Here is a 26,261-nt window from a genome sequence, read left to right as displayed (position 1 = left end):
GGAGGCGATCACCCAGGATCTGCTCGGCCACTAGCACACGTTACGTCTTAGGATGATGACCCAGAGGTCCGATACAGGAGGCGAGGAAATTCAAAAGACCCAGCGTCGCCGCTCCTCGCTACCGAGCTATATTTCGTTCATTGCATTTTGAGACCCTGTAACACGTTGTTACGGTCAAACCTCAACCATGGGTCTAAAAGCCTTCCTCAAGAAAGAGCCCCAAGCGCCTTCCAACGGCGATGTTGCTTCTCACACGACCGCGTCGGATAAAGACGATATGGAGGCATACGGACACAACACCGACATAACGACGGGATGGACAGGCGATGGATTTGCCGGAGCGACCGAGTATCCCAATGCTCCTGGAGAGAATTACCGTACACTGGGCCGATGGCGAGCGTGTGTGATCCTGATCACCATCGAAGTCGGAATCGGAATCCTCAGCTTGCCCTCCGCTTTGAAGACGCTCGGTCTGATCCCCGGAATTATCGCAATCCTCGGATTCGGTGGTCTGACGACCTATTGCGGTTACATCCTTCTTCAGTTCTACAGGAAATATCCCATGGTCACCAATCTGGTAGACTGCGCGTTGTACGTCGGAGGCAAGCCATTCGAGTGCTTCCTTGGAATCGCTTTCGTTTTCAACCTCGTTCTTATCTGCGCTTCGGCAAACATTACTTTGTCGGTCGCACTCAACACGCTTTCGCGGCATGCCCTCTGCACGGTGGCTTTCTTAGCTTTCCCTCATATTCTCTGTTGGCTGCTCTGCATCCCACGAAAGCTCTCTTTTGCAGCCGCAGCTAGCTGGGTCTGCACGATTTCCATCGTAGCTGCAGTTCTGATCGTCATGATCGCGCTTGGTGTCGGTGGACCACAAGCTCCGCCAGGTTTCGAGGCCAAGATAGTTCTGGTCGGAAAGCCTAGCTTTGTCGAGGCTGTCAATGCTCTGCTCAATGTTGCCTTTGCTTTCGCGGGAAACCAAAGCTTCATAAGCGTCATGGCCGAGATGCGAGACCCATCCAAGGACTTCGCCCCGGCTCTTTTTATGCAGAAGTCCTTCGAGGTCGTAATTTACATCGTGGTCGCCTGTGTCATCTACGGCCTCGCAGGCGATGCAGTTACATCTCCTGCGCTTGGTTCTGCGCCAGAGTTGACAGCTAAGATTGCCTACGGCATTCTTATCCCTTCCGTGCTGGGAACTGGCCTGATAATCGGTATTACTGCCATCAAGTTTATGGTACGATCTCTTCTCCCGCGAGAAAGAAGACAAAGCTAACGTCAATATAGTACATCACTCTCATGCGTAACATGAAGCCCGAGGCTGTCAACGTACACAACGCCTTCACCTGGTCCCTTTGGATCGGCCTCGGTGCCCTCTTCTGGATCGTCTCCTTCGTCATCTCCAACGCGATACCCATATTCTCGTCCATCCTCAACATTTCGTCCGCCATCTTCATCTCGTGGTTCACCTTTGGGCTCACGAGCATTTTCTGGCTACATCTGAACTGGAAGACACAATGGAGTTCACCACGGAAGAAGGCCGTAGCCGCTGTCAACTACGGCATCATGATGGTGACGTTGTTCCTCATGATAGGAGGACTGTACACATCATTGAAGGCGCTTATTGACATCTATAATGATCCCAACAGCACTTTGAACGGACCGTTCACTTGCGCGGATAATAGTATATTCTAGATGATATCACGTAGTCGAAACGATAGTCTATCACTTCACGCCCACGTCCTTGCTACACACGATCAATGGCGAGTTTTTCCCAGCCTGATTCCATATGTAATGGAGTTTGATTCGAGGAACCTCTTTGTGATGGACGCCGCTTCGAAAGAAGTACCGGCCACTTGCAGAGCGGAGGCATTCGCGGTTGTAACTCCAGGCCCTGCCCCAGAACGATTAGACTGGTGGAGCCCTCACCTGTTAGTATGCGTGTGCTGTCCAAAACCATTGATGCCTAGCTCAATCACATCGCCGCATGCATACCTGCCTAGGTCAAGTACCGCAGATGGCAGACCGAATGGAGTTGTCGCGGCGACAAAATTCTCGCAACCCGAAATGAAGAGAAAGGACTAAGACAGTTCGGGTGAGGCCGATTCTGTGTGAATCGCGATGCGCACCACAATTACCAATACTACCGAGTAAGGAACCTTGGCGATAGGACAGAAAGCTGAGTCGGTAGAAGAGCCTCATGGAGCGGATGCCTGTTCCGATGGTAGAATGCCGTAGTGTCTCCGATGGAATTGCCGAAGGCATTTGTAGGCCTTTTGTCTTGTGTATGCATAGCAGTACTTACTGCGCATTTAGTACGTGCGTCTCCACTCAATGCCATGAGAGTATCTCAACGATCCCGTGTATCGTGTTCCGTGATCAAAGTGGGAAGGAGAGGATTTCTGGGGGCCAAAACACCGGGGTTAGTCTGAGCCCCAGACTCAGAAATGCCGTTGGGGTGTGCCTTTCCTGCACCCCACAGCATCGCCCAGATTGCCACACTAAGAGGCATCTGGAGGTCTGCGGGTAAACATCGGGTCGCATCTGTCCAATAGCAAACCTGATCGTGCGTGCTTCTCCACCTCCCGAGAAAACCAACGAGCGTCACGATGTCATGATCCCCGCAAAACTCCATCCTCGGTTCGGACCATTTTCATTTTTGGCGTGCAAAACCGTCATACCCCGGATTCAAGGACGGAGCGGCAGATGTCTAGTCGCGCTGGACGACACGAACTTTATCCCCCGAGACGAGGCCACCGAGCGACAGCGAGCTAAGGCTTGTCACTATAAAGCATGGCTGAGGTTACCGATTGCTTGGGCTTGATCCCATCTGTCATCGCTTGTCAAGATGTTGCGCAACTCTCTAGCGGCCGCGCTGTTCCTCGGCCTAGCAGCTTCCGAAGCTGCTACGCCCACCGCTCAGACGAAGAACGGAACCTATGTCGGCACACACTCTGCCGAATATGATCAGGACTTCTTCTTGGGTATTCCGTATGCTCAACCGCCCGTTGGGAGTCTTCGCTTCAGAAACCCTGTCAGCCTCAATGCTACTTGGGATGAATCAAAGCCGGCGACGCAGTACTCTACTGAGGTACATACCTTTGCCTGACGTATAACACATGGCTAACAGACTTTGCAGTGCTACGGATATGGGTCTGATCAATGGAACTACCCGGTAAGTTTCGAACAAACTAGATAGCCAGTTCGGATGCACTGACCTGGTTTCCTTATGTTAGATATCGGAAGACTGCCTGTACCTGAACGTTATCCGCCCGGCAGGATGCAGTGCAGAGGACAAGCTTCCAGTCGCATTCTGGATCCATGGAGGCGGTTTCTTCCAAGGAGGAGGTATCGATCAGCGCTACAACATGTCCTTCACCGTGGAGAACGCCCGGAAGATTGGAAAGCCCATCATTGGTGTTACCATCAACTACCGACTATCTGCCTGGGGTTTCCTGAGTGGAAGTGAAGAAGTCAGGGACACTGGCAACCTCAATCTCGGCCTGAGGGATCAACGCCTGGCACTGCAATGGGTACAGGAGAACATTGAAGCTTTTGGAGGTACGTTTTTCTATTGGGACACTTGAAGCCCATGAATTGACAGAAAACAGGTGACCCAGAGAAAGTTACCATATACGGCGAGAGCGCTGGTGGAGCGTCTGTTGGCTTCCACTTGACAGCCTACAGTGGACGTGATGACAAGCTCTTCCGTGGTGCTATCTTGCAGAGTGGTAACCCTGTTAACTTCGGCCGTCTTCCCGACCCAGCAGTAGGATACGCCAACATGTACAACGAGCTCACTCGCCGAACAAATTGTGCAAACACCACCAGCCCACTCGAATGCCTCCGCCAGCTGCCCGCAGAGCAGCTCAACACTGCACTCAACACGACAACCCCGACTTTCAACATCACGAATTTCATGCCTTGTCTGGATGGTGACTTCATCCAGAAGCGCACTTCGCTCCAGCTGAACACAGGCGAGTTCGTTCATGTCCCAATCATTTCGGGTGCCAACTCGGATGAGGGCTCAGCCTTCAGCCCTGCGCCTGTGAACTCCACCGAGGTTCTTCGCACCTTCATCATGGCAGACGAAGTCCCTGCTAACCTGACTGAGCAACTACTTGCAGCGTACCTTAACGATCCTTCGGTCAACGTGATTCAAAGCTTGGGCAACCTCACGCTGGGCCCTGAATGGGGACCGGAGTATCGCCGCTCAGCGTCCTACTTTGGTGATCAGGTCTTCATCGCCAACCGCAGGTTGACCTGCGAGACATGGGCTGCTGCCAACGTTTCTGCATACTGCTACCGTTTCAACGCCATCCCGGCTGGCCTTCCCGCCGCAGTCGGTGTCACACATTTCCAGGAGGTTTCTTTCGTGTTCCTCAACCTACAGGGTGTCGGCTACCTGCCTGCTGCCGCTCCTCCGTTCGAGAACAAGACAGAGAGCTACCGCGATCTTTCCAGGTTCATGAACAGCAACTGGGTCAGCTTCATCCACGACCTTGACCCCAATGCATGGAGGGAGACGTACGACTACAACGGAACAGAGGCCATGTGGGCTCCGTACGATAACGCCAACCCAATGGACATGGTCTTCGACGCCAATGTCACCAGTTACTTGGAGCCGGACACATACAGGAAAGAGGGTATGGCGCTGATCAACGCCCATAACTATGATGTATATGGTCGATGAGCAGCCACAAGCTGTAGTATATAGCGACTACCGTACATAACTGCACATAATCACTCCGAATTAAGGAACCATTCAATTATTTCTCGTCCCTTGTGAATCTGTCTGTCGTATGCTCACATAGAACAGCGAGTCATCTTAGAGTGAAAGCCATTTGGTCGCCTACACCGACGCACACGCGTTACTGTGATCTTATACGAAGGACGCGTTGGATGTCTCGCCTGACGCCCTATAAGGATTTAGAACCTTGTCAAGCCTCAGCCTTGGCTATAGAGCGGAAAGTTGATCAACGTAAGCTGACCTGAGACGGACGAAGGTTGCTTCGCCTGCGCCACGGCCCGTTAGGCCTCCCGACTACCCTAAGGCAAACGTGCGAGTTCAGCTCAGCCATCATTTCCATAGGCAGAGACGAAGCCCCAAGCCATAACCCTCCGAAAAGTGGAGCAGGGATGTCTGCGACATACGCCCCGCGTCGCAAGATGGTCCATATTGGGCATACGCGACTCGACATGCGACTCCTGATTTAGAATTGCAAGCAGTGCGTACAGAAACAGGCGATGATGGATGAGTATGATAATGGCAGTGCAAGCCACCTTGATTGTGTGTGCATCTCGAGTAGTACATATATGAGTAGATGAATGTGTCATTCAAGGCATGCTCATCTTAAACTCTTTCTTGAACGCTCCAGCTATTCGACAAGACAAGCCTACTTTTACATCGACTTCTACATACCAAAACGATAACAATGGGCGACACCGAACTCTGCATTGATGTCTCGCCTGAGTGTCCAGTTGATGCTACGATTTATGGTTATACACCAAACCTCGCAGCCAACACTTTTTTTGCGGGTTTCTTCGGGCTCGCCCTCATCGCTCAGCTTTACTTTGGTATCCGCCACAAGACATGGACTTATATGATCGGCGTTGGACTGGGCTGTTTGGCTGAATGCCTTGGGTACATTGGCAGAATTATGCTCAATAGGAATCCCTGGGACAATACTGGATTCATTATTCAGATTGTCATGCGTAAGCAAATGTGCCTTTTGGCTTGGGAAGAAACTGTTGCTAACAGTTGAGGCAGTCATCTTTGCGCCTGCCTTCTTGGCTGCTGGTATCTATTTGACACTTAAGCATGTAGTCATCCAGTTTGGCGAGGAATGGAGCAGAGTCCGACCGAATTGGTACACGTATATCTTCATCGCTTGCGACATCTCTTCGTTGGTTATGCAGAGTGCGGGTGGCGCGCTGGCGGCCACGGCAGACCCGGGCGAGAGCATTGGAGACGTCGGGACGGACCTCATGATTGCGGGTATTATCTGGCAGGTCGTTGGTACGTTCGAACTCGCATGCTTTACCATGAAAATTAGCTGACAACCGAATAGTACTGGTGATATTTGGTCTCCTCGTACTGGAGTACAGTATCCGCACCTACCACCGTCGCGATCAGCTCTCTGCTTCGGCGCTCAGGCTCTGGTCAAACCGACGCTTCCGATTCTTCTGCGGTGCCGTTGTAGTCGCATACACCGCTATATTCGTTCGATGCGTGTATCGCATTCCTGAACTGCTCGGAGGCTGGGGAGGTGAACTCATGCGTAACGAGACTGAGTTCATCATACTAGAGGGCGTGATGATTGCGATTACGGTGGCGGCGCAAACAGTATTCCACCCGGGACTGTGCTTCCCTGCGCTAGGCAATACCATGGGCAAGCAGAAGTATGTCAAGGCCGGTAAATCGGAGTCGGAAATTGAGATGATGACGCCGGGCGAGACGGCGTCTAGGAGGGATATATCGTACGAGGCTTCTAGGGCATAGTCCGAGACTGAAAGAGGGGAGATGATGACTGTTGTATAGTCGAACATCAAGATAGAGTCATGTTAGGATCCGGCGCAAATCAAGAAGGCAAATATCATGTTTACCTAGGAATAGATGGATGCTCAGATGGTGTAGAAGCAACAGCGACCAGTGATGCAATGCGCTTTCTTACTCGCGCTAGCGTCAAGCTAGGCCAGAACCGCGGCCTCTCACGAATTGATTGTCAACCTGCAGCATGCCATCTACTTGCTCCACAAACATAATCGCGTCATTCTTAGCTACGTAGCTACAGTCGCGGGACTAGCTAGAGCAGGATGAACCCGCCCAACCCACCGAACGACGAATCTAGCGCTGGCAATGGCGCGCCAACTGCGATCGGCGGCGCAGCCACTATGTCCGCACCTCCGCATCCACATGCAGAACCGCAGTCGGCAGCACCCACTGCATGGTCGTCGCAAATGTCTACCTTCCCTACGACCAGCGGCGCTGCTGGAAGCCCCAACTTCGGCCAATACTCGGCATCTACGGCAGCGATTCTCGAACGCATCCAAGGGAAGAACGGCCATGCCGCCGGCAGTGCTGCCTTTGAGGCGAAGCGGGCAGAGATCTTGCAGAGTTACGTGACTAGCGACAAACTGCCGACGCCCCCGCCAGCAGCGAGTACGGGGCGTAGAGGAAGAGGGGGACGAGTTAGCACACCAAGTGGACTGAAGACGGAAGTCGGCGCATCACCGTCGGGCCCTTCATCTGGTCGCGGCTCTGGTAGAGGGCGAGGAAGGGGACGCGGTCGCGGTCGCGGAGGACGTGGAGGTAGAGGCGGCAAGCGGAAGCGATCTGATAGCGACGAGGAGAGCAATGTCAGTCGCTGTGGAGTGCTCTGCGACTGTGTGCTGACATGATGTAGAACGACAACGACGACTCGGACGTCTCAGACTCGTACACCCCACTACCCACACAAACCAAGTCCGGCCGAAGCGTCAACAAGCCCGTCACATTTGTACCCGTCATTCCAGAGCCGGCCAAGGGGGTGAAGCGGAGGAAGTCCACCAAGACGCTACTTGCTGCGAAGTGCAAGACCTGTCACAGAGAGACCGACCCGTCAAACAACCGGATAGTATTTTGTGATGCGTGTAGTACCGCGTATCACCAGTACTGCCATAACCCGCCCATCGACAATGAGGTCGTCACAGTGCTGGAGAAGGAGTGGCTGTGTGGACCATGTATACGGGCCAAGCAGTCTGTCGTAGACGGCGCACAGGATCTGATCGCTGCGGAGGATCTGACTATAGATGAGGTAGGTCCACGCGATCGCTCAAAACGGGCATCTTTGCCAGGACTTGGTATACTAACTTCTGCAGAAACGCGCATACTTCAATACCCTCCCACAAAATCAGCTAGTTGGCCTCCTCCTGACTGCTACGATCCGACATCCAGAACTACCCATATTCCCTCCGAACGTAAAGAGCCTTGTACCCGAGACCTCAGCCATCAAGTCAGAAACGCCGCAACAACAGCCCTTATCCACCCAACACTACACCAACTACCAACCCCCACCATCCTTTAATCTCGGACAAATATCCTCAACTCCAAACGGCCACACAACAACGAGTCATACACCGCAGTTCTCATCACATTCGCACTCCGAGATGGATGCTGCAGAAGCACAACTTCTCGGCGAGAGCAGCCACCAGCCGCGCACAACGATAGATCTGGCAGGCAACCAGTACGAAGAAGACGACGGCTACGACACCGACCCACCCGCACATTACCCCAAAGCCGGCAACGGTCTCGCACGAACGCTACGCCCAGAAAGTGAAGATCTCAATTGGCTTGTCGACGACAACTTTGAGGTGTTCAGCCATAGTTACCAGGGGGACGGGACAGGGCTGGGCGCTGATGGCACACTGGATGGCATGGGAGATGGACAGAAAGTAGTTTAGGATGCTGCTGTAGATGCCTCTGCTAAGGATGCCGGTGATGATGAGCTATCGGATATGGATAGCGAGGACGTGGAGCGCTTGGTCGCTTTCACCAAGGGCAAAGAGCAACCTTCACTAAGGGACCTCTTGACGCAGCGAAAGTGAAGCTCGAGAAGCATGCATACAGTAATACAAGTTAGCGTTATGGTCAGTCAAGCTGCAATTGAATAGTTCAGGTGAAAGAAGGTCCTTTGTATTATCCAGCAAAATTAAACAGAAAGCGTGGTATCTCGAGAAGTATAGCTAAGCAAGAACCGGGCCTAAAACAGCCATATTAATCCAGAACGCCAACCCGTGCATAACCTCATTACGAAGCCATTAACGTCGTCACTCATTCATCGTCGATGCCGTATCCCCCCAACGTGCTTTCAGGATCTTGCCACTTCTTGCTCTTCAGAATCCTCATCTTCTTGATCGGACTCGCGGATCGCTGCATCGTCTCGCGCTCACTGGCCTCTAATCTGGCCCGCAGCATCTCGTTTTCTCGCTCCAGTTCGTCGACCCTGTCGCGGAGTTCTGGGTCGGGGTCTTCGTACACCTTGATCTCTTGCTTCATCTGTGCCTTGGTCGCTCGGATGACGACGTCGATCTTGGAGTCGATGTGTGCTTGCTGGTTGTCTTGTTCGTTGTCTAGGGCCGTCTGCCATCTTCGGCGTTCTTGCTCGACGGCAGCTTCCATCTCGAGATAGCATTCGTCGCGGATCTCTTGCTCGAGGTCTACCATGTGGTCTTCGGCTGCGGCCCAGGAAGATTCAGCTGCTTTCCTGCGAGCTGTCTCCTCGGTGAGGCGCAGAGCGAAGATTTCGATTTCCGAGGTAAGGCGTGCGATTTCGGCGTTGGCATATTCAAGCTCTTCGATTACAACCGATGGCGTCGTGCGGCCTGAAGGGGTCGCGCGTCCCGAGGAGGCTGTACCAGGGCGCTTGAGTGGTACACCAATTGTGTCGGAGGTGGATGGCATTCGTGGCACGGTGACCTCGCGAGCGAGGGCGGAGTAGCGGAGAATCTGCGACGTGGCGTTGTAGTCGCCTTTGGGATCTGCCGTTACGACCATGATGGATTTTTGAGGCTGACGGTGCGATTGTGCTTGACGGGCGGAGGCAGGGAACGAATTCGAGAAGAGGAGCTCCGTGAGTTTGCACTGGCGGAAGGGCACAATGTTCTGAGAGCATGTTAGTTGAAGAAACGATGAGATGGGCGGGTACACGCACCTTTGAACCTCCTTGGTTGTCAGACTGCATCTGCATGCACTGACCCAGATACATGAGGGACTCGTTGATCTTGCCAGCTTCCGCAAGCGTCTCACCCGCGGTCTTAGCATTTCGGGCACGCTCTGAACCTGCCAGGTCGACGATGGTAAGGTTACTGCTGGACCATGGATCTTGGCGTTCTGCGTCTCTCTTCTTGATCTCAATGTGAAAAAAGCCATGACTCCGCGAGCTCACAGCATTGCTTCCAGTGCCAGTGACCTTGCGCTCCATGAGACCTGTTTCCAGCACCATCATAGCTTCCTCGAAGCTTCCGCATATGATCTTGGTGAGGCCAGCGACGACCTTTCGGTCTGGACTCTTCTCGGTGCTCTTGAAGAGGAGCGCCCTGCGCTTCACGTTTGGCTGTTTGTTCTTCAAGGCGTTTCCGCTCAACAGGTCGAAGATGCGGTCGTTGTAGACTTCGTACATTGACATGACGATTGCGTATTCTGCGCTCGGGTCTGTAGGTATCTGGATATCGGCTACCGAGGGTGATTGTGGGAGTGTAGACGGACGTGGCATTTTGTTTGACTTGTATGTGCTTCCTGTGGAGAATATACTACAATCCTATCGTTTTGTTAGCACGCGTTCCTCAAGTTCTGCATTCTCCAGTATCAAATGGGGTTGGACTTACTGCCACGGGGGTTTGCGCTCGTGAATAGCGACCCGACTGGTTGTTGTCGCCATACATATTTTCGATGTATGCGGTCGCAGTGTACATTTGTGCTTCTGACACATCTGCATTTGCGAGCGAGGAGTACGCCGGGGCGCCATAGAGGGATTGTACGAGCTGCTCGTCGCATGCTTGGAAAATGACGTCCAGTGTCATCTGAACGAGGCCGCGCTGGGATTTGGTGCCAAGGATCGTGTGACTCTGTGAGCGCATTAACATGTGAGACGCAGACTTGCAGGCTTCGTTCAAGAGATGCATACCTTTCCAGAGCCAGTGCAACCCAGCGTTGCAAGAAGTCCATCTCGGCCGTGGTGGCCTGGCGCGCCCATGACGCCCTCAATCATGGGAACTACACCAGTGCCCTTGAACAGATCCATTTGCCGCGCATCCTCCTCGAAGACTTGCGTGAAAGCGAACCGTTCAACAGCGCGCTTGCGTTTATCTTGGGTTGGCGGTTGTATTGTAATATGAGTTGGATGATGGTTCTCGCTCTCTTCGACGCTGAGGAAGCGCGCACTTCCCGAGTTGGAAGGGCGCAGGCGCAGAAAGACATCGAAAAGCGAACTCGAGGGTCGTGGTGGCGGCTCCATTGTGACTATGTTTTGTTTCTGGTTTGGCGATGCAGGCAAAATGTCAGTCGACGTTGGTGTACCAGATGCATGTGGAGCCGCTCGTGCACGCGCCCGTGTCGGTCAACATGGCCAGAACGCCGTTGCCCTGGACAACCGTCGCGTCGCTCATGAAACGCGGTGACGTAAGCCATGCGATCGCGCGGGGATGCGGAGTACAAAGAAGCTCGCCCTTTAGTCTCGACCTACTCTACTTTACAACCTACTAGCCCCCAACCTAAAATAGTGCAAATTCATTTCCTCCACTATGGACAACCTCCCAGCCGAAATACTTCTCTGCATCGCCGAGTGTAGCACCACCCTGCCAGAATTGCTCAAGTACAGACGCATCTCGCGCCGTTTCAAGCAAGTTGTCGACGACAACTGCAAACCTCATGCTTTCTACCTGCTGCACCAGAGACCCTGTCCAGTAGCAGTTGACGATGCACTGCTTGCTATCCGCTTGAAGCGTATACCCTGGGAATCATGCTGCCATTACGACCACGTACGGGGCGACTATTCTTTCTACCCTTCAAAAGACTTCTTCGAGGCTGTTCAGAATGAGACTGAAGTGCCGCCAGGCTGTCCCTCAATCCCAGCCGCAACTTGGTTTCAAGAGGTGGAGGCTGTCATCGACCTGTACCTGTTGGTATTGGCCTATATGTCTACCGGCAAGCATTGTCATTTGAACTTTCAACGGACCTACCCTGGCGGCTATGATCTTGACCAAATTGACTCGCCCGACGAATGGCCAAAGCCCCAGACAGAAGCCATAATCCGGTCACACTTCCGTCTGTTTGTCTTCACAACTGTATACGCACCACGTGTTTTTGTTGAGCCTCTTGCCAACATTTCAGCTATAATAAACAACACTTCGACACCGAAATGGTCTACTACGCATCAACACTGGATATCTTTATCAATGCAAGGAACGGCGAAATACCCTGTGTTTGAGATGTTTGGACTGCCCTTGGAGGAAAGAACTACAGACCCACTCTTTGATGGCTTTTTTGAGTGGCTGTACGCCCAGTCTGAACCCCGCGAATTCCTCGTGCTCCCTGATGGCTTCCAAGATCCAGCCGGGGACCACCCAAACGACCGCTTAGTAAGGACTTTTCCAGGAGAAGAACGTCACCAGGTTGCCCTCATGCAGCTGTGGAAAGTACACAAGATAATGGAGGATCGAAATTGCGATAACAAACCAGCACGTGGGTATCATATTGCGTCCCAATTCAACCCGATCCAGCCTGGTCTCACTGATCAAGCTACCGTCTATCGCAAACCCCTTCAAATTTCGATTTGGTCTGAACCCCAACTCATCATCAACAATTGGACAGAAGGTGATGATTTCTCATTGGTTTTAGAGGTACCTAAGGGGACGCGTAACGATCACATCAACAGATTCGTTCAACTGGAGATGGGTTGTTCGGGAGAATACAATTCCTTTGACAGGATATTTGGGACTGAACTCAAGAACAGATTTGGCTTGGAATACATTCCTCAAAAGGCTTCGTTTCTAGATATTGACTATGGCGTGTTGGACCCAAGACCTGAGTTGAAGGAATGGGTATAGGTTATGCAACGACACCTTCACTGCGTAAATTCGCCACTTCCTCCTTACTCATCCCCAATGTATCACCGAGTATCTCGTCCGTATGCTGGCCTAGTGTGGGTGGAGGTAGTCGTATGCCTGGAGTTGAGTCTGACCATTTCACGGGCGTGTTGACTAGTTTAATCGGTCCACATGCCGGGTGGTCTATCTCTTTGACCATGTCTCTTGCGAGGACTACTCCAGATTAGCATCGATAAGAAACACTTATTCCGGCAGGGATAATATAAATACCGTGTTCGTGGTTCAATGTATCCTGAACATCGTTGATAGCAGCGTACGCTGGAATTGTTAGCTAAGAACTCCAAGGCATACCGTTGGTACTTACGCATGCCACTTCCCTCAAGCACGTCGAGCAGTTCCTGGGTAGTCTTCTTCTTCGTCTCCGTCTCAATCAACTCCTCTAATTCGTCCCTATGCTGCACCCTCAACGCGTTCGTTTTGAACCTCTCATCGAGAATCCATTCGGGCCTTTCCAACCTGTTGCACAAGACTCCATACAACCTATCGTTTCCACCTCCCAGTAAGATATCTCCATCCGCCGTCTTGAACGCCTTGTACGGTACAATCGATGGATGCGAAGTTCCCCAGCGTCCAGTGTCGCGTTTTCCGCTAATAAGAGTGGAGCTGGCAATATTGGCCAGGGTGGCAACTTGGCAGTCTGATAACGCGACGTCGATGTGTTGGCCCTTGGATTTTGGGTTTCTGAGGCGCCGGAAGAGAGCTGCCATGATGGAGTTGGAGGTGTAGAGACCGGTTGTCAGATCGGTTACTGCTACACCGACCTTGACGGGTGGGCCATCGCGGGTTCCGGTGATGTGCATTAGGCCAAATTCGCTGGTTTGTATTAGCATTGACATGGTGTTAGAAAGATGAGTGGGGGGATGTACGCTTCAACCATGACGTCGTAACCTGCTCTGTTTCTGTAGGGGCCTGTCTGGCCGTAACCTGTGATACTGGCGTAGATGATACCGGGGTTGATCTTTGACACGGTGTCATAGTCCATAGCGTACTTTGCTAGAGATCCTGGAAGATAGTTCTCGACAAGAACATCGCATTCTTTCACCAGGCGATGCAAGATGTCTACACCAGCTGGGTGCTGGAAGGACAGGCCTATCGATCGTTTGTTACGGTTGACCTATTACCCGTGAGCCACGAAAGAGCCGTGATAGGGGTGTTAAACTGACACCCAAGTAGTAAGCACTCTCTCCTGGTCCTTCTTGGTTTTCGGTGTACTTCGCGTAAGGCGGTCCCCATGCTCGTGTGTCATCTGGCCAAATCAATCAGTTTGAAAGGCAACCTTTGAACTTGAGATTTCGTCTTGCTCACCTCCTCTTGTCGGATGTTCAATCTTGATCACGTCTGCTCTAACACAATGTCAATTTCTGAGTCTTTGATCTCGCCAACCTCGGCTGGGCCGTACAGGGTCATCCATCGCATACCCAAGATCACCCAATATTTGTGTGCAATATGGCTACTGGAAGTCAGTCGAGTTTCTCGAAAGTTCATTATTCATGACTCACTCCGGCAAGTACTCTTGTCATGTCAAGCACTTTGATGCCAGCTAGAGGCAGGTTGGATGCATCTGCATTCGATGCCTCAGTTGCTAGCCGTCGAACATGGCTGGGTCGTGCCCAATTGGACCGTGAACATGTCAACGTCGCCTGGAAAGCGCGTCTCGAGCTTCTCAGCAGCATGCTTGCCATTTGGATGTGGTGTATGTAGAATCACGACATGTGCCGGGCAACGGAATGCTTTCACGGCATACCTATTCCCGACGATGGGCTAGCTCCAGTTCGGTGATCCGAGGCTCATCGCTAGCTGCAGAACCCCACCAAGTTTCTCTCTCCAATTACCCACCCCACCATGTTTACTGGTCTCGTTGAAACCATTGGCAGTAAGCTATGATGCAATTTATTCTATGCGCGGCTCGGCTGACGATGGCTAGCTGTTGCCGCCCTTGAGAAGCTCGACCAGACGGCCTCGGGAGGCGGCGGCACATCGTTGACCATCTCCGGATGTGAGGACATACTGGGTGACGCCCATCTGGGCGACAGTATCAGCGTCAATGGTACGTTGGCACTACTATACTTCACCTCGTGGTCTAATCCAACCAGGCACCTGTCTCACCGTCACGGAATTCACCAAGTCATCGTTCAAGATCGGATGCGCTCCCGAAACCCTCCGACGGACAAACTTGGGGTCGCTGAAGGAGGGCTCGAATGTCAACCTAGAGCGCGCGGTCTCTGCCAACACACGCATGGGCGGTCACTTCGTGCAAGGACATGTCGACACCATCGCCACCATCGAGTCGGTAACACCGGACGGCAACGCCCTTACCTTCCGGTTCAAGCCTCGCGATACATCGGTCCTGCGATACATAGTCGAGAAGGGTTACGTCACAATCGATGGGGCTAGCTTGACGGTCACAAAGGTGCAGGATGGTCCTGAGGGCTGGTGGGAGGTCATGCTGATTGCTTATACCCAAGAGAAAGTCGTCACGGCAAGCAAGAAGCCGGGCGAGGACGTCAATGTCGAGGTCGACCAAGTCGGCAAATACGTCGAGAAGAGCGTAGCTGGATACTTCGAAGGGTCATCGAATGGAGAATTCGCGATACTGGAGAAGATGGTTTCGAAGCTGGTGGACGAGAGGCTGAAGGCTCTTGGAAAGTGATGGACATATGCTGGACCATCAGCTGCTACGCGTATGGGCGCGTAGGCTCTCGTTGCCAAGATCGAGGGTTTGCCGTCAATGCCGCAGAAGTCATGGCCCCACATTAGTAACCAACCAAATCAAATCATTCAACTTCAGTTATATGGTTGCCTCGAAAGGGGCTCATGGGTGAGACTTGCAGCCCCATTGCGGTGGTGGCTTGGACAGAGTGAGGCGCAGCCTTGGTCTCGTCCAATACATATATATCTGCATGTCTATCCCATCATTTTCGAAAGACACTTCCTACCATTCCACACAAAACCATGAGAGAGTGAGCAGATTGTTGTTTATGATCTAAGTCGGTTATTGATGCTTAGCTCGAGTGTGGCGGCTTTCACATCGATACTCTCATGGTTGACAGTTGTCAAGAGGCATATCATCGCACAATCCGGAGTGGCGGCTTCGAAGGTCTCCTCAACCATTGAACAATCATTGCTTACATTGCAGGACTAGTCCATGCTATAGTGGAGAGAGTTAGGCAGAACACCATGCCGCGGCGCCGACATGCAGACCAACGATGTCATTAGGCCGAAAGCTCTGGACATTTCGATACTTTTTGTGCTGCGAGCCAGTACGATAGGAATGATCTTCCACTGACAGCGCAGACGTGCAGCTATCGGGGTGGCGTCTCCGCCTGTCCAGAACAGCATCTTGCCCAGCGGTGCAGCGCAATTGCATGCCGCAGGCTGGCCGACACTAACAGAATCTAACTCTAGAAGATTGGGGGCCAAACTGATTGCACAGAAAAATTGTGTGAAAGAGGAAGCGAAGACCGCGGGTTACATGCAGGCTTGGTAAGGGATTCTGTCGGCATAGGTCATTGGCGTTTCTCACCGGCGTGCTGCTGCATAAACACGTCAAGAGCCGACCCTCCTCAAGCGCGCATGCCACCAGACGTCTACCCCAGACGCTCATCTCGTAGCGCCATCGCTTGAGCGATTTCTCTTCCCTTTCCCCGCCGATTCCCAGGCGTCTAAAGCATGCGTTGCGACTAAATCTTTGTCTTCGGCTATCTATCCCCGGTACGCACCTGTCATGGACTGGCGACTACTCGACTACGCCAAGGAAGCTGAGGAGACCGCAACGGGCCTACTCTCCTTCGAGAGCGAGATCCCCCAATATCGCAAAGACGTTAGGAGCCATATCGCAGAGTTGTTTGCCATATCGCACGCTCTGCTTGAGCTGAACGAGGCGCTGGAGTCGTCCCGCTATGGCAGATATGCAGGCTTCATACGAACGGACCTGGAGGTTTGCCTCCCGAGCTTAGGACACACGCTTGACGATGTTCAAGAAATATTCACCAGGTCCAAGAAGAGCAGGCACGCTGCGCCCGGTGCTTTTCCCGGCACACCACCGTACGCACTCATCTGGGAAGATGCGCTTACGGATTTCACGGCGGAAGGCATGTCTTTACCCAAAAGATTCGAGATTGTTAGGACATATCTACAGTGCATGCACGACGCTCTGAAGGGGTATGTAACATTGGCGACATGTTCAACGGGATGGCTGACGGGTTCTAGAAACGAGGATGAGGCCGCATTGGCTAAATTCAAAGTCACGCTATCCAGGCTGCTCAAGAAACAAAAGCCAACGCCGATTGAATCTTACTTCAGTAAGCTCTCAGTGCATGGCAATGGGAAGAGTGGTGCTAGAACACCAAAACCGCCTTCCCCCAAAGTGTCTAGACCGAAGATACACCAACACCCCACGTATCCGGCAGCCCAGTACGGGTACCAGCCAGCCCCGCTACCGCTACCTCATCGATCTCATATTGCACCAACGTGGGGAGGCATAGGGGACATACCGTATATTCCTCCCCCAGTGCCAGAGATCCCCCAGTCGCCCACGTATTCGTCCGCATCATCACAGGCCTACTCGAACCAGTCGACGGACTCAGAGCCAGTCGCTCACTGGGCAATGAAGATATTCGATGGACGCCACGGCTCCACACCATCTCAAAGCCCCTCGGAGCCTACTGAGTGCTTCGGGAGGGATGAACCAAGAGTGATTGAGCTGTTAGACACCGATGGCTTTGAAAGGATCCTAGAACTGCCGTTCGAAGCAACTGAGGTCTGGATAAGAATTTACTGGAGGACCGACGACAACCGTGCACGAATACTCTTCCTTACTACGGATCACAACGGCGACCGTGTGAGGTACCAGGTCCCAATCACCGCATTAGCAGTACGGCGCGCAGGATCGTGCTTGCAGCTCTGTCGCATAAATCGTCAAGATGGTCAACTCGACCTATGGGCTAGACTACGCTTCCCTCTATATGAACGTAGGTACATTTGAGTCGCTCCTGCAAACACGCTCTAATGTTCTTTCAGGTATGGTACTTTTCTATTGTACCGCCATAGCTATGAAGCGCCAGGACCACACCCCCATTGCAGAGGGGCTCGAGGATGTTTTCCTGCCTGGAGAAAGGATTATGTTTGCAGGGTAAGTGATTATCACTAGCCTCTTGTCCCATGCTGACAATACTTAGTGAGACTGTTGACGGCAAGTATCTCCACGTCTTTCGCGTCAAATACGATACGGACTCGGGCTGTGTACGGTTCGAAGCTACTGCTCGTCGCGGGCCTATGAAAGACATACCTATCTGGACGGCATTCGTCACGCCATATGTCGGACGCGGTGACTGGATGAAGCGCGTCGGTCCAGAAACAATACAGTTTGAGAAGCTGCATCCGTATGTCTTCAGTGATAGCTACAGGCTACCCAAAGGCCCTACGGGCAAGTACCGGTTGAGCTTTACTTCACCAGAAGGTATTTAAATCCCCATCACCTATACGTGTCCGATGCTGACACATAAGTTAGATGCGAAACAGTTCAAAGAAAACTTTTACCGCATGAGAGTCCGGTAGGCTTCCTGACGAGCTCAACAGAGCAATCCCTTTCGACCAAAATGTACGACACTCTCTAATGTATAACGACATTACGATCAAAATCTATTAACGACCCTACGACATAACGCAACCAAAATTTTCACGACGTAACGACGAGGGCGGTCTCTGCTTTTGGCACGATATACCCCTCTCACTACTTTCTTTGATTGGATGTTACAAATTGACACTATGCTGTTCTTGATGCTGTATTTGTCTTGAAGCCTTGGCCTTTATTTATCGCAAGTAGCATAATGGTAAAGAAAATTGGTTGCATGAACCTTGGGATCGACCGCAAAAAAAGTGAACTTCTTCGTGTCACGCCTCATTGGGCCTAGCGTCCAAAGTCTCAGATGCCCCGCTTCCCACCGAGATTGCCCTGGTGAGACCCTGGACCGAGCGAGTCTGTGCTTGGTACTACCAAAACCAAAATTTCCCTATCCTACTTGGACCGGAGCAACGCCAGTCTCTCTTCCTCTACTTTCAACCGCTCACACCTCCTCTTCTCCTCACACTCTACTCTCAATATGGCGAACCAGCAAGAAGCCGGAAAGAAGGACCCCCTCACGGGCATGGCGCACTCTGAGGCGCATTACTTCAACAGGTAGGCATCATTGAGGGTCCAGATACACGTAGAGTTTCGCTAACAGTATTGTGTAGCTACAACCACCATGGTCCGTACAAGTACACTCTGATGAGGTGAACGATACTAATGCGCGAATACAGGTATCCACGAGGAGATGCTGGTACGATTGCCCCTCCCTGCCCTTAACCTTTACTACGACGACTAACAATGCGCTTTAGAAAGATGAAGTCCGAACCAAGAGCTACCGCGACGCTATCTACCAAAACCCTCACCTGTTCAAGGACAAGGTCGTCCTCGATGTCGGATGCGGCACATCCATCCTGAGCATGTATGCGCTCCTCACCCCCCTACATACCACACACGAGCACGCGCTGATATGCTGGCTATAGGTTCGCCGTAAAGGCTGGCGCAAAGCACGTCATTGGTGTTGACATGTCAACCATCATCGACAAGGCGAAGGAGATCGTCGAGGTTAACGGCATGTCGGACAAGATCACCCTGCTACAGGGCAAGATGGAGGAGGTCGTCCTACCCTTCGACAAGGTTGACATAATAATATCCGAGTGGATGGGCTACTTCCTGCTCTACGAGTCCATGTTGGACACCGTTCTCTACGCCCGCGACAAGTACCTGGTCAAGGACGGCTTGATCTTCCCCGACAAGGCTACCATCTTCATGGCTGGTATCGAGGATGGCGAGTACAAAGAGGAGAAGATTGGATGTAAGTACAGCAAAGCTCTGATTTGCTGCAACAATGCTAACAGAACAGTCTGGGATAACGTCTGGGGCTTCGACTACTCTCCTCTCAAGGCCACCGCCATCACCGAGCCCCTCGTCGACACCGTCGACATCAAGGCCGTCGTCACCGACCCCTCCCCCGTCATCACCCTTGACCTTTACACCTGCACCGTCGCCGACCTCGCTTTCCGGTTACCGTACGAGCTCAAGGCGCGCCGCAGCGACTTCATCCACGCCGTCATCGCGTGGTTCGATATCGAGTTCGCCGCCTGCCACAAGCCCATCCGCTTCTCCACCGGACCCCACACCAAGTACACCCACTGGAAGCAGACAGTCTTCTACCTGAAGGATGTACTGACGGTCGAGGAGGGCGAGACCATCAGCGGCATACTAGAGAACAAGCCCAACGAGAAGAACCACCGCGATTTGGACATTAGCATCTCCTACAAGCTCGAGGCGAACGACATGCACAGGCAAGCATCAGGCGAGTCACAGTACAAGATGTGCTAGTTTGTTTCTTGCTTGTAGAGTGCAGTTTGGGACGGCGTCAACCACCGTTCGGGAAATGAGGCCCCTGTGTCTTCCATGATAGACTTTTTCGGCGTTTTATGGCAAGGGATTCGCATACCAAAAATTTAGGGTAGCATGAGCATGTGTGAACGAGTTACGAAGCAGGGACCAATCTATCATTGGGAATTCCTCCCCTACAAACAATATCTGTCGCCTCTGACTTTGAAACGTGATATATGCGCCAGGACTGGAACGTGCCAAAGCAAAGAATGTTAATCTGAATGTTCATTGATGAATGCTAAACGCCGTTGCCATGATGCTATGCTGCGCTCGCAAGCGGGGGTATATATGCAAAGTCTCAACCCCAAGATACTCCGCATCTAATTTCCAGCCAACGCGGCCGTAAAAGCAAGCTCCAATACTTCGTGAGAGATAGCCGACCAAGGTCGTGATATCTTGTAAAGTTTTCGCCATGTAAATGCAAAACCAATCGCCAACCTCTCAATACTCCCAAAATGAACCACGAACAATACTTCTAGTAGTCGTAGCTTTCGTTAGCAAATCCTTCATCATCGTCTTCCAAGTAGTTGTGCTCCAAATGTTCCTCTTCTTCCTCTACCTCTTCCATTTCTTCTTCCTCCTCCTCCTCTTCCTCGCCTTCCGCGTCGACATCTGCAGGCTGCTGCACAACAGCTTGAGGGGTGGAGGCTGAACTAGCACCCTGACCGCTGACAGATGGGCTCGCAGAAGGGTGACCGCCGGGGAATAGCTCCTTGAGTCGGTCGTAGTTGATGTGGTTACTGAACGCTTTGGCGCGCTTCTTGAGCATCTTGTGGGCAGCGTCCGCCGCACTAGCTGCAGGCTGACCCTCAAGAACATTGCCATCGCCCATCTGGTGGTGTTTGCGCTTTTGCTTGGGTTTCTTGGGCTTGTCCTCTGCGGCTTCGAGTTCGGCTTGCAGCATCTTCGTCTGTTGGTCGCGCAGCCATTGTTCATTCTCTGTGATCCAGATGGCTTCCTTGCGGCGGACTTCCTCGGGGTTGAGGATGCAGGTGGCAACGTCGGGGTCGTCGTTGAACTCGTCTTCACCAATCTCAGGATCTGTGTTTACGGGGACGGCATCGCGGGTGTCGGCGGCGACGCGGGCCATCTCTGCTGCTGTCCAGCCCGAACGCCTGAGTAGCTCGTGATCTTCGCTGTTGGCGATTTCCTTGAAGATACCCTCCCAGTCCTTGATGGTATTTGTGACTTCGTCTTCAAGCTCGTGCTCAATTTCGAGATCCTCTTCGGCGATGACAACAGGCACTCGCGGCTTCTTTGGTGGTCGGCCACGCTTCTTGGGCATGACAAAGTCTGGGTCGATGGTCTCACCGGCCTCGACTTCCTCGACTGCACTGACAACAGACTCCAGGACCGCCTCCGTGTTGCCGTCAAGAGCCGCTAACTCAGAGGATGGATCGCTATCCTGTGTACCAGAAGCTTCCGTCTGGGTCGCAACTGGCTGAGATGAACCGTCGTTTGACTTGCGCCTCTTGCTCGTGCGTTTTGGTGCCGTGTCTGAGCCTGCTTCTGCCTCGCTATCTCCAGACTGGTTCTCTGTGGTCTCCGGGTCGCCGCCCTCAATTGCTCGTTGCTTCCTCTTTTCCCTTCGCTCTTCCTTCTCTGCGCGCCTCCAAATGGCAGGAGGCTGAGCCTTAACCTTGAGACGGGGCCCGAACTCTCGGAACTGGTTGACAGTGAGAGCCGCGCTCTGTGTCCTCTTGTATTCGTATAGACGGGAGGTGATGGTGGAGTCGGCGACCTTGACAACGTAGACGACCTCTCGGATGGTCCGGCGGAAGTTGTTCATGCGGGCGGCTATGATGATACAGGCGCCACACAATCCAGCCGGCTGACGACCTTGCACCATCCAGTCCCGGTTCATGCGCTTCAGGACCCTACAGGCGTCGTCGGCGACCCTGTGAGAATCCTCTCCAAACTCGAGCTTCCGACAGTATTTCAGCATCAACGGCTCGATCTCCTGGACGGCTTTTGTGCCCACGAGCTGTGCGGGATCGTCCTCCTTCAGCATCTCCAGAAACTGTTTGTACGTGTCTCCGAGCTGCCAGACGTTGGTCTGAATCTTTTCGGCCAGGTCGATGAGCATGAGCGTGTTCTCGGGTTGTCTCCGTGCTGCCATGTAGATCGCGACAGCGGCAACGGTCCTCATGCGGCGACCCTGGATGAATCGGTGGTTCATGGCGAGCTTGTACCAGCTGTAAGCCTGTTCTACGACGGCCTCACGCTGGTTGAGAGATGCGCCTAGAGCTACGATAGAGTTCTTGCCATTCATCGCAGCCTGGTCCCTGCTCCCCATACCCTCCAGACCCCGCATAGTACCGCCCATGGAATTCGCGTGACGCTGGTTGGCGTGGATGAAGCCACCCTCGACAATGGCTGCTCCGCCCGAAGTTTCGCCAAAAGTAACCTCGGAGACGATGTTGTTTTCGCCGTGGACAGCACCGCAGTTGTAGCACAAGACTTCATTGTCGGAAGTATCTATCTCGGGTTTCTCGCAGCAGGCGTATGTACGTTTCGCGGTTTTGGTGGCAGCCACCACGGGCGCCTTGCTTCGTTGCGTTGCTTTGGATTGATAGTGGTAGGGATCGCTCAGACCTTTGATCCGCGGTCCTCTTGCGACCTGAGCTGCCGACATATTGGGCGTGTGGGAACGTAGGGCGCGGGTGCGAACGAGCGTTGTGTCGAGTCGGTTGGGGAACGATCGAGAGTAAGAAAGTAAAGTCGGCAAGGCAGCACGAATGAGACGCGGTACCGCGGGAGGGGCACTAGCGATGACTGGCGCTAAGTGGGATGAGCTTAACCGCTTTGGGAAGAGAGCTCTGCACCTTGAGCTGCGAACACATGGCCAACACCGTTATTGTGGGAGCCTGCTGCCTTCAACGCTGTATCGGATCGCTAGCCGTCGAAGGGATCTCATATGCAGTTCTACATATATGGATCGAATATGAGCTGCATTTGAAGCATTTCTGTAGTTACAAATGATTTGACGTAAAAGAGCGCACTGCGTAGCTGTTGTTGTGTCCCTCCTATACCGTGGAGGCTGGTTGGATGCACAATGTCCACGAATACATATCTTACAATTGCTGTTGAGACGTATGTCTTTGCGACACTCTCGATGGATCTCTCATATCAACAGACATTGAGCGGTACCTGCAGCAAAGTAACATCAGCGCAACGCTTGTGTGCCCCCGTCCCGGTGCTCCCATGCGGGTGATGACCACATGGCCAATGATTGGCTAACCTGGACACACCCGAACAGCCCGAACTAAGCCATTGAGCAAAAGCCGCAAGAGCCCTGGCTTCCCAGCCTCCTTGGTAGGGCCTGCGTAGGTGCTGTCTATTTCATCCGGGCGCCCGTCCCTGGGTCCCCGCTCGCAAGCTTCTCCATAGCTCTCAGCTCTCGCCCTACCCCAAACACTACCTTGACCTACCAACCTTCGTCAAATTTCTCCAGAACGACAAAATGTCCACAAGAAAGAGGAAGAACCAGGAGGAGGAGCTTGTCGCTCTCCCAAGTGATGAGAGCGAAGAGGAAGAAGAGTAAGTCGGCGCTTCCTTGACGTCATGGCCCTTGCACTTCGCGTCGCATGCATCCCCTCTTGAAGGCATCGCAATTGCCTTTCCTCTTCAAAGTGGATTAGGATCTCTGGCCTTGTTACCAAGTTCTACGAGAGTTTGACAGGCGTGGAATCGGTGTTGCGCCCAGGCTTTCGGGGTGGAGAAACGGTTGACGCGACCGCGCTTCGCAACAATGCTCACAAAGCTCTTCACTTGGATTCGCTCGGCGGTCACGTCTCTCCTTTGAGCGTCGAGGATTTCTGGGCTGCGCTTTACTCTCGATTAGGGAACTTTCATCACAGTGCTAACACATGTCACCTAGATATGACGAGTCTGACGGATCAAACTTCAATTCAGACGATTCCGACGCCGAAGAGCCTCGTAAGCCAATACTGTCACTCAATACCACTGTATATAAGTTTCTCACACTCGATTGTAGCACCAAAGAAGAAGACCAAGCGCACCAAGCCCAAAGACGATGAAGACGATGAAGAAGAGGAGGAAGACGACGTGAGCGATGAGGATGATGACGAAGCCGCGGTGCCCGAGGAAGATGATGACGACGATGAAGATGCCAATCCGAAAGGCAAGAAGCCAGCTGGTGCGGAGAAGGACCGGAAGGTCAAGACCACAGGCAAAGCTGACCCCGTACCTGTTGTCGATGACGACGACGATGACGAGTAGGGATGTAATGTCGAGGTATGCAGTATGATAATAGTGCTAGCTGGTCAACGAGAATATACAAAGTATCAGTTGATAGTTTTGTTCTTGAACATCCACAGTTGCTCTACCTAACCTACGGGGGCGGTAGTGCATACCTCTGCGACCATCTGTAGCATGTCTCTATCGCCGACGCATCTCTTGGCGAAGCTGTTCGACATGCCACACAAGATCCTCGACTCAGTCTAGAGTTCGGCTGGCAGTGCCATTACAGCAGGACTGTGCAACTTTGGGTGACCACGCCGGATGGGTTCTAGTGTGATAGCCTTAGCGCGCCGCCTCTACCTACATATGTAGGTACCCAGACTTTCCACGCGACTACCTCGTTCACCAGAGTTGGAAGTATTCTGCAGAATACAATGCTACCGCTGTCACTCGCAAAAACGTGAGAGAGCGCGCCGAACAGCACCCTCCGTTACTTCCCAATTCTGGTCGCTCTTGCCTTCCGAAGTCTGTGGTAAACACAGTCCGCTCTAACCACGCGTGTTTCACCCGCTCGACACGCCCCGCCTCCAACGACACCATGGCACTGGTTATGGATGACGCGACCAATCGTCTGGACGTCTACAATGCGCAAGATGGTTTCGAAGAGCTTCTGATCGCGTTCAACCCATACGTTGAAGAGCTACTTCACCAACCCGCATTCCACCTCTTCATGACTTTACCTGCCGTACGTGTCATCACCGTACCGATTCTTACTGTAACTTGAGCTGACAATTTCTACTAGGAGCTTCGATGCATGGTCTACAAGCAGTACTTCCTGGACGAAAAGCAATCGATAGCCTGTCAGGATTGGCCACACTTGCGATTCTCTGAGGACTATGAGCAGACTATCCGACTTAAGAGGAAGCACTCACCGTTTCTACCGTCTCTTTGTCTTACCAGTAAGAGCCTGCGAAGCGAACTGCTCTCTTGTTTGTTGGAGGCAGCGCGTTTCGAGTTCGACGACTGTACAGCTCTCAGTAGAATCATGGTCTCACTGGAGGCAAGGTCTCTGCATCTCCATGTTCGAAAGGCGAAAACAAAGAACGTGAACGGGCAGAGAGGGATAGTATTCCTCGAAGACGAGCCCGGCAGAAGTGAAGAGGACGCCCGCGAGCTCGCGCAAAGGTGCAATAAAGTCAACTCCTCCACGATGAAGCGCTTCTCACGACTTCGCGAGCTTAGCGTCACACTTTACTCGCCATTGTTGTGTACACCTGGGAGTGGCAATACAACGTTCTCCATCCGCCCAATTTCATTCGACTTGTTCTTGCATGACTTCCAACTCCAAGCTATCCTGGGCTTGAAAGAGCTACAAAAGCTCACCATTACAAAGATCAGCGGCGCAGCCGGCACTTACGACACTCGCAAGCAGATCAAACTTAACAGTGACGGCCTGGTCGAGGATGATAAGTCAAGCAATATCACCGCTGTATTGGATTTCTGTCGACAGATCAAACATGGGTTCACTATACAAGGACGCAACGTAATAGTCAAAGCCTGTCTTCAGTATTGCCAGGATGTATATGAGGAAAGGGTCTTTCTTTGAATGAATGCGGAAGGAGACCGAGCCGTGCAGACTGGAACGAGGCGAGCCGCCGTCGGACGTGGTCACAAAGGTAGATGCATAGGATGGCAATGTGTGCAAAAAGGGCAGTTGGGACACGCGTAAAAGACACTGGTTCCACAAACACGTTCCTGCATCGGGTACATTGTTACACATCTGGGGCGTCTGAGAGCGTTTACCATTCTTCACGTACTTCGCTGATGTAGTCATATGGTCGGTGGAGGTAGCTTTAGTCATCATGATATCGTTTTGACGAGAAACCCAGGCTTTGCCAGGATCCATGCGTGCTGGATACTAGGATACAGCACGCACATACCCAGC

At 52.6% G+C, this 26,261-nt stretch overlaps 12 protein-coding genes across 12 annotated transcripts; 9 read left to right on the top strand and 3 right to left on the bottom strand.

Moving 5' to 3' along the window:
- Window positions 1–187: 187 nt before the first annotated feature.
- Window positions 188–1,695, top strand: J4E92_005638 (uncharacterized protein; the record flags this gene model as incomplete). The annotated part of the gene is made up of 2 exons (XM_051497017.1): window positions 188–1,237; window positions 1,288–1,695. 2 exons carry the CDS (start codon window positions 188–190, stop codon window positions 1,693–1,695), a joined length of 1,458 nt encoding a protein of 485 aa, XP_051352677.1.
- A 1,153-nt stretch (window positions 1,696–2,848) lies between these two features.
- Window positions 2,849–4,693, top strand: J4E92_005637 (uncharacterized protein; the record flags this gene model as incomplete). The annotated part of the gene is made up of 4 exons (XM_051497016.1): window positions 2,849–3,091; window positions 3,140–3,175; window positions 3,237–3,561; window positions 3,612–4,693. 4 exons carry the CDS (start codon window positions 2,849–2,851, stop codon window positions 4,691–4,693), a joined length of 1,686 nt encoding a protein of 561 aa, XP_051352676.1.
- A 1,018-nt stretch (window positions 4,694–5,711) lies between these two features.
- On the top strand, window positions 5,712–6,502 carry J4E92_005636 (uncharacterized protein; the record flags this gene model as incomplete). Its single annotated transcript, XM_051497015.1, has 3 exons — window positions 5,712–5,715; window positions 5,771–6,019; window positions 6,072–6,502. The coding sequence occupies 3 exons, from the start codon at window positions 5,712–5,714 to the stop codon at window positions 6,500–6,502; spliced, it is 684 nt and encodes a 227-aa protein (XP_051352675.1).
- Window positions 6,503–6,960: 458 nt separating this feature from the next.
- On the top strand, window positions 6,961–8,442 carry J4E92_005635 (uncharacterized protein; the record flags this gene model as incomplete). The annotated part of the gene is made up of 3 exons (XM_051497014.1): window positions 6,961–7,359; window positions 7,407–7,796; window positions 7,861–8,442. 3 exons carry the CDS (start codon window positions 6,961–6,963, stop codon window positions 8,440–8,442), a joined length of 1,371 nt encoding a protein of 456 aa, XP_051352674.1.
- A 370-nt stretch (window positions 8,443–8,812) lies between these two features.
- On the bottom strand, window positions 8,813–10,994 carry J4E92_005634 (uncharacterized protein; the record flags this gene model as incomplete). Its single annotated transcript, XM_051497013.1, has 4 exons — window positions 8,813–9,643; window positions 9,693–10,298; window positions 10,366–10,605; window positions 10,665–10,994. 4 exons carry the CDS (start codon window positions 10,992–10,994, stop codon window positions 8,813–8,815), a joined length of 2,007 nt encoding a protein of 668 aa, XP_051352673.1.
- A 1,592-nt stretch (window positions 10,995–12,586) lies between these two features.
- J4E92_005633 (uncharacterized protein) lies at window positions 12,587–13,627 on the bottom strand (the record flags this gene model as incomplete). Its single annotated transcript, XM_051497012.1, has 4 exons — window positions 12,587–12,798; window positions 12,856–12,903; window positions 12,950–13,458; window positions 13,512–13,627. The coding sequence occupies 4 exons, from the start codon at window positions 13,625–13,627 to the stop codon at window positions 12,587–12,589; spliced, it is 885 nt and encodes a 294-aa protein (XP_051352672.1).
- Window positions 13,628–14,487: 860 nt separating this feature from the next.
- J4E92_005632 (uncharacterized protein) lies at window positions 14,488–15,295 on the top strand (the record flags this gene model as incomplete). Its single annotated transcript, XM_051497011.1, has 3 exons — window positions 14,488–14,518; window positions 14,570–14,692; window positions 14,739–15,295. 3 exons carry the CDS (start codon window positions 14,488–14,490, stop codon window positions 15,293–15,295), a joined length of 711 nt encoding a protein of 236 aa, XP_051352671.1.
- A 1,074-nt stretch (window positions 15,296–16,369) lies between these two features.
- On the top strand, window positions 16,370–18,201 carry J4E92_005631 (uncharacterized protein; the record flags this gene model as incomplete). Its single annotated transcript, XM_051497010.1, has 5 exons — window positions 16,370–16,806; window positions 16,855–17,615; window positions 17,665–17,776; window positions 17,823–18,103; window positions 18,155–18,201. 5 exons carry the CDS (start codon window positions 16,370–16,372, stop codon window positions 18,199–18,201), a joined length of 1,638 nt encoding a protein of 545 aa, XP_051352670.1.
- Window positions 18,202–18,746: 545 nt separating this feature from the next.
- Window positions 18,747–20,053, top strand: RMT1 (type I protein arginine N-methyltransferase Rmt1; the record flags this gene model as incomplete). Its single annotated transcript, XM_051497009.1, has 6 exons — window positions 18,747–18,823; window positions 18,880–18,893; window positions 18,946–18,965; window positions 19,024–19,133; window positions 19,195–19,526; window positions 19,575–20,053. 6 exons carry the CDS (start codon window positions 18,747–18,749, stop codon window positions 20,051–20,053), a joined length of 1,032 nt encoding a protein of 343 aa, XP_051352669.1.
- A 535-nt stretch (window positions 20,054–20,588) lies between these two features.
- Window positions 20,589–22,748, bottom strand: J4E92_005629 (uncharacterized protein; the record flags this gene model as incomplete). Its single annotated transcript, XM_051497008.1, has 1 exon — window positions 20,589–22,748. One exon carries the CDS (start codon window positions 22,746–22,748, stop codon window positions 20,589–20,591), a length of 2,160 nt encoding a protein of 719 aa, XP_051352668.1.
- An 828-nt stretch (window positions 22,749–23,576) lies between these two features.
- J4E92_005628 (uncharacterized protein) lies at window positions 23,577–24,355 on the top strand (the record flags this gene model as incomplete). Its single annotated transcript, XM_051497007.1, has 3 exons — window positions 23,577–23,653; window positions 23,994–24,052; window positions 24,111–24,355. 3 exons carry the CDS (start codon window positions 23,577–23,579, stop codon window positions 24,353–24,355), a joined length of 381 nt encoding a protein of 126 aa, XP_051352667.1.
- A 559-nt stretch (window positions 24,356–24,914) lies between these two features.
- J4E92_005627 (uncharacterized protein) lies at window positions 24,915–26,004 on the top strand (the record flags this gene model as incomplete). Its single annotated transcript, XM_051497006.1, has 3 exons — window positions 24,915–25,061; window positions 25,119–25,837; window positions 25,953–26,004. The coding sequence occupies 3 exons, from the start codon at window positions 24,915–24,917 to the stop codon at window positions 26,002–26,004; spliced, it is 918 nt and encodes a 305-aa protein (XP_051352666.1).
- Between the last annotated feature and the right edge of the window lie 257 nt (window positions 26,005–26,261).

The sequence above is a fragment of the Alternaria infectoria genome (genome assembly GCF_024043175.1).
Source record: "Alternaria infectoria strain BMP 0036 chromosome Unknown scaffold_8, whole genome shotgun sequence".
Classification (NCBI taxonomy): domain Eukaryota; kingdom Fungi; phylum Ascomycota; class Dothideomycetes; order Pleosporales; family Pleosporaceae; genus Alternaria; species Alternaria infectoria.
The sequence above is the reverse complement of the archived record's forward strand: the minus strand, read 5'-3'. Positions and strand labels throughout refer to the sequence as shown.